This window comes from Lathyrus oleraceus, chromosome 1, assembly GCF_024323335.1.
Source record: "Lathyrus oleraceus cultivar Zhongwan6 chromosome 1, CAAS_Psat_ZW6_1.0, whole genome shotgun sequence".
NCBI classification, from domain to species: domain Eukaryota; kingdom Viridiplantae; phylum Streptophyta; class Magnoliopsida; order Fabales; family Fabaceae; genus Lathyrus; species Lathyrus oleraceus.
In genome coordinates this window covers 386096304-386105120 of record NC_066579.1, presented here as the reverse complement: position 1 = coordinate 386105120, position 8817 = coordinate 386096304, and the positions used below count along the sequence as shown (strand labels likewise).

Genomic DNA, 8817 nt, shown 5'->3' with positions numbered 1-8817 from the left:
AAAAGGCTATAACATAGCCTCAAAAATATAGTTACCAAAAAATTCACATATACAACATTGTATTCTTAAATTTTACTTATTCTATCTCATAATAAGTGTCTTATTTGAACGCTACACGGTTTTAAAAAAAATATTAGATGCGTTGACTTTAATGATAAAATTTGTATCATTTATTAAAATAACCTTAATTATTATAGTTATTGGAGTTGTTGAAAAGAGTGAAAGCTAATAAGTAAGAGTATAGAAGTGGAAAAAATTAATAAATTTTGTATTGATATTATAAAGAGACATTTATTTTAAGATATAAAAAAATGCAAATAAGATATTTTTTATGAGATTGAGGGGTAAAAAAATGCAAAAGAAACAAACGTCTCGTCATTAATTGCTATTGGATTCTTAATGGTGGCTTAGCTTTGTGGCCTGATATTGTTACAGCAAGGTATGACAATGTTCAGTTGGCGGTGGTTGGTGGGCCTTGTGTGAGTAGAAAGTCGTCTTTATGGTGGAGGGATGTGTATGCTATTGGGGAACCTTTAAACATTGATTATTCGTATTCTAATTGGTTTTCCTCTTCTATTTCTTGTAAGCTTGATAATGGAAGAAGTTTAGATTTTTGGAGGCACGCTTGGATTTGATCTTATTCCTTTGAGATTCTCTTCCCTTCTATGTTTCGCCTTTGCGGGTCATTTTGTAATAGAGTGTGTGATGTCGGGGTGTGGATCAATGATACTTGGAAGTGGGATCTTGGTCTTAGTGGAGTCGTCTTGAGCGCCGATGACAGTTTGTCGTTGGAAGAGTTATTATGTTTTCTTCATTATGTGAAACCGAATGTTAGCCAGGAGGACAACTTTGTGTGGTGGAGGGATAAGTTTGGTTTCTCAGTGAAAGCGAGTTATAAGAGGATTTTAGAAGCTAATGTTGTGGTGCCTAGTGTGGACCCTTCATTGCATAAAGCTTTAGATCGGTTATGATTATCTAAAGTTCCAAGTAAGGCTTTTTCCAAAAAGATAGGAATGTCTCTTAGTCGGATTGGTGTTTTAATCCTGTCAAGTGTTGAGAGTAAGCGGTGGTTTTCCGATCTTAGTTTGGTGATATTATTGTGTTTTTTTTTTGTTTTTTCGGGATATAAATGGCCCCTTATGCCTCTTTTTATAACCATGAGTCTTGTTACTTATAAAAAAAAAAAGTATGTGCTAATGCTTATTCAAAAAGTCCTAATGTTTTTAATTATAAAATGAAAGATAGAAAATTAAGAATGAGAGAGAGAGAGAGAGAAAAATATCATTGCTGTTTTGATTTCTGACCAGACAAGAAAACTCCTACAGTATTTCCACCTCATTCTCACTAATCTCCCTCCCCATAAATAAGCACAAACACAAAAGAAAAAATTGAAACTACCCATTCATAATCTTGTTTCTTGGTTTCCACATATGGCAGATCCAAGTTTCTTTGTTGGAGTCATAGGTAACAACAGATGCTGCATATCATATGCATACATTTTCCTATTCATTCTTTCTTTCACTCCTTTGCACTATCATAGATCTCACTAGTAGTAATCTTTATCAATTGATTCATGCCTACAGATGGAGTTTTCTTATATGGTCTTTTTCTTTGTTTTCTATAAATATATATATAGGTAACATCATCTCAATTCTCATGTTTCTTTCTCCTGTGTAAGAAGATCTTCACACTCTATACTCAATTTAACCAACTATGTTTTTATTAATTAATCACTTATTAATTAATTCATTAAACATCATTGCAGACCAACATTTTGGAGAATAATAAAGCATAGATCTACAGAAGATTTCTCTAGTTTTCCTTTCATATGCACATTGCTTAATTCCTCTTTATGGACTTACTATGGAACCATTAAAGCTGGAGAATACCTTGTGGCCACTGTTAATGGCTTTGGCATCTTGGTGGAGACTATCTATATTCTTCTTTTTCTCATTTATGCACCACAAAAAATGAGGGTACAAATATCACTTTTTTCATCTTTTTGATTATATCTCGTCAGTAAACTTTCATAACTACCGACTGAACTGTCTTTAACGAAACAATTTTTTTTGTGTGTATAAAGTTCGATTAATGGTGATTAGAGATAAATAAATTTGATTAACTATTTAGGTTAAGACTGCAATTTTGGTTGGAATTTTGGATGTGGGAATTTTAGCAGCAGCAGTAGTAGCAACTCAGTTAGCCTTAGAAGGAGAAGCTCGTAGTGGTGCTGTTGGAATCATGGGTGCAGCTTTGAACATTCTTATGTATGCTTCACCTCTTGCTGTAATGGTAAGTTTCTTCATCTTTCTAATTAACATTCAACTTTTTCTTATTATTTCTTCCTTTCTTCCTATTTCAAAAGTTTATATTAAATTTACCAAAAAAAAGATAAAAGATAGAGCAATGATTTGTGTTTGAATATTTGGTAGATCTTGTGTTTTCTAATTGAAATAATTGATGGGAATGAGTTGGATCTTTATAGTTTAATATTTTTTTTTTCCTCTCCAAATAAGTGGTTCTCTTTATTCTTATTTTGAACTTGATAGGTTACTTTATTTTTCATTAGTACTGTCCCAGGCAGGGGCCACAGTTTTATTAAATATTTGTTGTTTCATAATGATGACGATGTTGATGAAACATCTAGATCTAACACTTGCGTATGGAAATCGCATCTTTGTATAATTTAATCGAACACGTGTGTATTTAAAGTAGTAGGTATACAATCAATAAATAGATTAGTATAAATAATAAAGTAATTGGTCAAAAGTTTAATCTATGATTATTGTTTATAAAAAAAGATATTAACTTTAATACAACTATTAGTATATAAAATTATACACATTTATAGATGTACTTATAATTTGATTAAACTAAAAATTAAATATTCACAAGATTTAACATTTATAATTAATTATAAAATATTTTTGTACTGTCATTAATATCAATTAAATATATAAAAAATAAATTTGAGTTGAAGTTTAATTGTTGACAATATGGTAAAATAATAGTATATATATATATATATATATATATATATATATATATATATATATATATATATATATATATCCGGTCATTTAATTATAGTTTTTTTAAATTTTATTTAATATTAAAACTATTTGTTTAATTGTTAAAATAAGTATGATGTTATGAGTTCTAACTCACACTTGAACTCTTGTCTTGCAATTGGATAGATAGTATTTGGAGTGCAATGGTTTAATTTGTATCAGTTTTAAGTAAAAAAATATTCAAATTAATGAGATTCTCATCTCTTGATTCGGTTTGTTTTTAAGTGTTTTTTTAAAATATGGTCAAATCAAACTAATCGGTTTGGTTCAATTTGATTTATCAGTTCCTCGATTTTTAAAAATTAAAATTAAAAATTAAATCAAACTAATTTGATGTATATTAGTTCGTTGAAATTTCGATTTGTTCAATTTTATATGATCAAGTTAAGCATCTAGATTGCACGGTTATTTTTTAAGGGTAAATATAATATATAATAAATAGAGATGAAAAACACATCAAAGTAAAAAAATATAGAAATCGGCACAAGAAGTGCCAAACATCCAACCAAGGAAAATGGGAATCGAAATAACAAAAACCTACCACACACTACTAATCAGATAAACCCAAGCTACTAGAAATCCAATTCATTGGCGAAATGTTAGAAATTAAAACTACTAGATCCACCATCAACAAATCAGATACCAACAATAGACAAAAAAAACTAAAACCTATCAAAAATATAGAACAAACACTCAATCTACTATTGACGAAGGTACTAGAATTTACCCCTAGTCTACTAAAAAACCATTTCCAGACAAAAAAATTACTCCTTTCATCCACATCTTTTGCTGAGTTTTTGACTCATTTGAAGATAATATCATTGCAGGCTTTCTAAATGGACCAAACAACTGAATGTCAAATCAAACGATAACTTACTCCTACCCTCTAGAAAAAAAAAACTCAAAAAAATCTTAGGGTCGTTGGGGATAACAATCTGTCACACTAACCACTTAAAGTTTTTGTATCAAAGGTGACAAATAGATGGAAAACTGACTCAACCAAAAACTTATAGAAAGGACATGTAATCAAACTATTATCAAGGATTATCAATCTTAGACAGATTCTCTCTGTAGTCTATCTTGCAAAAGTCATCAAGAGAAGACCAAGACTTTATAAGGAGCCAAACTGATCTAAATGAAGGGAAAATCCAACTCTTTATTGATAAAGGTACCAAAAGAGTGATCAAATTAACCCTCTAAACAAGTTAAACAGATGCCATCGAAAAAATACACTCTCTAACATGATCACAACCCCACTTATCACTTTCGAAACGAGTGACACATCTAAGCATATAAAACATCTCCTCAAAAACGGATAATTCTCCACACACACATAAAAAAAATCTCCACCATCTAAGATCTCAAATTCCAAACCCAGAAACCACCGCACCAATCAGTTCCATCAACCCATCGAATTGGACAATTACTAACCAAAATGTTTTAACATCATATTAAAATTTTATATTTTATAAATTGTGGATAGTATCCGGTGTTTATCTTAATTATGCGTCCAAATTTAAAAAATCTAAAAACCATCTCCGTAGTCTTAACCCATATGTCATTCATAATAATTTAACAATAATCCCGTATGATGTCGTTCATCACTTCCGACCCCTCCATCAAAAACATGCTTTAAATTAATTATTATATCTTTCATTGTTAGAACTACTGTAACCTATGTCATTGTTCCTCATTTAAATTTATAAAATTTCAATTATTCAGTTTCATCAAATTGACCAAAAATCAATGTAATTAGTGTGTACTCTTCTAATATATGTTCTATATTATATGTTGTATTTTTCAGAAAACAGTGGTGACGACAAAAAGTGTGGAATACTTACCATTCCTTCTTTCTTTTTTCTTCTTCTTAAACGGCGGCGTTTGGTTGCTATATGCTGTTCTTGTTCGTGATATTATTCTTGGGGTAAGCTTGCAATCTTTGCCATTATCATATGCAATGCAATTAAATACAATATCTATAATTTTATAGACGAAAAAGAAACACTAATAAATATACTAATTTATCAACATTATATAGATACCAAACGGTACAGGATTTGTACTTGGAGCTATGCAGTTGGTGTTGTATGGGGTCTACAGAAATGGAAAACAATCGAAGCATGTTTCAAACAGATTGGAAGAGGGATGTCAACAACATGAGCATCTCATCTCATCATCCTCAACTCATGATGAGTCACGTGATAGAGAAAATGAGCCTATCGAGTAGTTTTGCTTTCACGTTTCAAAACTATTGCTCAATGAATTTTCAATTGGTTAGTCCATGAGAGTGTAGAGTGTTGTAGTATAGTGTTTCAAAAGATTGGTGAGAGAGTAATGTTCTTGCTTTTCAAATTTGCAAAACAAATTGACATTGAAATTGAAAATACAAAAATAAATGTTTGATAAGTGCAACTAAAACAACTCAATTAACTCGAGGGTTTTCTGATGTCCATATTTTCAACAGTGTTATGTTATAAACTAGTTTTTTACACTTATTTAATCATTGGGGTTTTGGGACGACAAACCTTAGTATAAAATATTTTGATAATCCACCATTCCTATATCAAACTTGAAGCAAATGCCTTAGTACCATTGCCATGATTATATCAACACTAGTACAAATCAGATTCATTGTTGTTTGAAACTTTATCCGATTATTCAAACTGATTTTTACAATACCAAATGATACTAATAATTTTTAAGATGCCTACAAGCACAATCTATTTACATTGTTGACACCAACCACAATTACATAAATTAAGAATGTTATCAATATCATAAATGACTTGCATTTGTAAAGTAAAACCATACCGATGTCATAATTGTCTAGTGATGAAGATATCTCACAAAAAGAACTAGCTGAAATATACAGACTTTTGCTCACTCACCGAAAGGAAGCTTGCTTGAGAGAAAAGAAATAAAAGAAGACTATAAGTGTTTTACTTCTGGAAAAAGAGAAACTTAACTCAACTATGGAAGGTATGGAAGAGGAAGTTATATTGTTAAAATCCAAACTAGATAATATGTCAAAATATGTTCGTATGTTGAACAATGATTCTGATATGTTAGATGAAATCTTGGAAGTTAGGGAGAAGTATAGGAATATGAAGACTATAGGGTTTGACTAAAGTTCCATGAACAACCACTAAGAAGTTTGTTTCCCTTGATAAGAAGACAAAGTTTCAAATGTTGAACTACATATCTCGACATCCTGCTCAACATGTGTATCCTCATAATATAGGCAACAAGAACTCATCTTGGAGGTGTCACCACTATGGAGGATATTATCATATAAGATATTTTTGCTATAGACTGTATGAATACCCTCAGTCCTATAGTTAGTCAAGGCTCAGGAAAAATATTAAAATTTCCACTAAGAATTTTGTTTCCCCTAAGAAGAAGACAAAGTTTCAAATGTTGAACCACATTTCTCAGCATCCTGCTCAACATGTGTATCCTCATAGAGGCAACAAGAATTTATTTTGGAGGTGTCACCACTATGGAAGATATGATCATATATGATCTTTTTGATATACACTGTATGTATATCCTTATTCCTATAGTCAACAAAGGCTCAATAGAAAGATATGGAAGAAAAACTCAAGCAAACAAAGCTTAGAAACTCAAGAAAATTTTCACTTCTTTCACAGCTCATACATATTTTAGAATTTCCTCAAGAGAAGATTTGTATTTTTATAATGGATGTTCAAGGCACGTGACTTGAGAAAATAACTATCTTGAAGAGTTAAAGCCCTACTTTAATAGTTATGTTATTTTTGGTTATGAGGTTAGAGGAGAATTAATGGCATAGAAAAATTGGTTAGTCCAGGTTTCCCTTGTCTTGATGATGTGCTACTGGTAGAAGGATTGACTGTAAAATTGATCAGTATAAGTCAACTATGTGATCAAGGTATGAATGTGAGCTTCAACAAATCAGAATGCATTGTTTCCAGCAAAGATCAAGAAGTGTTAATGAAAGGATCCATATACAAATACAACTGTTACTTATGGGTATATCAAAACAAAAGTCATCCCTCAACATGTTTGGTATCCAAGGTTGATGAGACTAGGATATGGAATCTGAAACTTGGTTATCTCAATCTCAAGAGTATGAGAAAGGTCATATTTGAAGATGTTATTAAGGGATTACCAAAACTCAAGATTGAAGAAGGGAAAATATGTGGAGAATGCCAAATAGAAAAACAGGCCAAAATGTCCCACAATAAGCTCCAACATCTTACTACCACCAAATTTTTAGAGTTAATTCATATGGAACTCATGGGGCCTATACGAGTTGAAAGTCTGGGTGGGAAAATATATGTATTTGTGTGTGTGTGAATGATTTCTCAAGGTATACTTAGGTCAAATTTATTAAAGAAAAATCTGACATTTTTGATGTCTTCAAAGAGCTATGTCAACATCCTTAAATGAGAAAAAATGAATGGGGTAGCGAGGATAAAAAGTGACCATGGCAAATACTTTAAAAGCTCTAAGTTTTATGTGTTTTGTTCATCTAAAGGCATTAGTCATGAATTCTCAACACCTATCACACCTCAATAGAATGGGATGGTTGAGAGGAAAAGCATGACCTTCCAAGAGTCAACTACAGCTATGTTGCATGCCAAAAGATAATGAAGAAGTTTGGGATTGAAAATGCAAGTTACAAGAGAACTCATGTTACAACACATGTGAAAGTAACCAAAGATGAAAAGGGTATTGACATATGTTACAACATGTATGCAGACATTGTTAAAACAGAGAAACTTGAAGGTGATGGTGGTTGAACTACAGAAAATATGGTATTAGGAGATGATTTTGTGTGAAAAATATTGCATCCAAGGCGTGACATTTATACAGAGTAAACATAAAATTTACGCGCCAAGAGTGTTGGCGCCCACATGACATCACATGCAGGCGCCATAGGGCTTGGCGCCCACACTATAAGTTGCACTAAGGCGCCAGGAGTATTGGCGCTTCCTCATGAGGGCCAATACATGCGCCAATAGCATTGACGCCTCCTCATGAGGAGCCCAATGCATGCATCAATGCTACTGGCGCCTCCTCTTCTTGCTTAGGGGGTACGTCAATTCATCTGGCGCTAGGGGTGTTCAAAACCAAACCAACCCAATAGAAAACCGCAAATCAAACCAAACCAAACCGATACCGCAAAAAACCGCATTTGATTCGGATTCGTTTGGGTCATTTTTTAACAAAACCGCACGGTTTGGTTTGGTTTGCGGTTTGTATTTTGCAAACCGAACTAAACCAAACAAAACCGCATTATGTTACAACCCAAATTTTACTTATCCCACATCCAACCAAAACATCAAACCTAGTATGCCTTAACCTTACAATTACAAACGATTTTCTCTTACTCACGCTTAGGGTTTCAATTTCAACCTTCTTAAATCTCTCATAGTAGTATCACACATTCTTCTTGTCTTCTTTTCCATGTAGGTTTCGCCTATTCTACTATAATAGGTAATCTCTTATGTTCTTTCTTTTTCATCTTTTATGTTACTATTTTCTCTTTTATTTACATTTTTATCGCACCTTTCTTCTCAATCTCGCATCTCTTATGTTCTATTTTTCATCTTCTCTAATCTCTCATCTCATATGTTTTTTTATGTTTTATTATAATGTCTTCGATATTACTTTATGCTACTATTTATATATGTTTTTTATTCCACTTTTGTCTAATCTAATTTTTTGTATATTTAATGAAACATTTTTGTCTAAATATGAT

At 31.8% G+C, this 8817-nt stretch overlaps 1 protein-coding gene across 2 annotated transcripts; it reads left to right on the top strand.

Annotated features, from left to right (window-relative positions):
* The first annotated feature begins 1229 nt into the window (after positions 1-1229).
* LOC127073158 (bidirectional sugar transporter SWEET17) lies at positions 1230-5517 on the top strand. Of its 2 annotated transcripts, none has more exons than XM_051014290.1 (6): positions 1230-1464; positions 1584-1673; positions 1766-1976; positions 2131-2292; positions 4876-4995; positions 5110-5517. In XM_051014290.1, the coding sequence occupies exons 2-6, from the start codon at positions 1657-1659 to the stop codon at positions 5296-5298; spliced, it is 699 nt and encodes a 232-aa protein (XP_050870247.1). In that variant the 5' UTR covers positions 1230-1464; positions 1584-1656; the 3' UTR covers positions 5299-5517. The 2 variants fall into 2 exon arrangements, with proteins under 2 accessions (XP_050870247.1, XP_050870239.1); XM_051014282.1 differs by having other exon boundaries at positions 1233-1464; positions 1637-1673.
* Positions 5518-8817: the final 3300 nt, after the last annotated feature.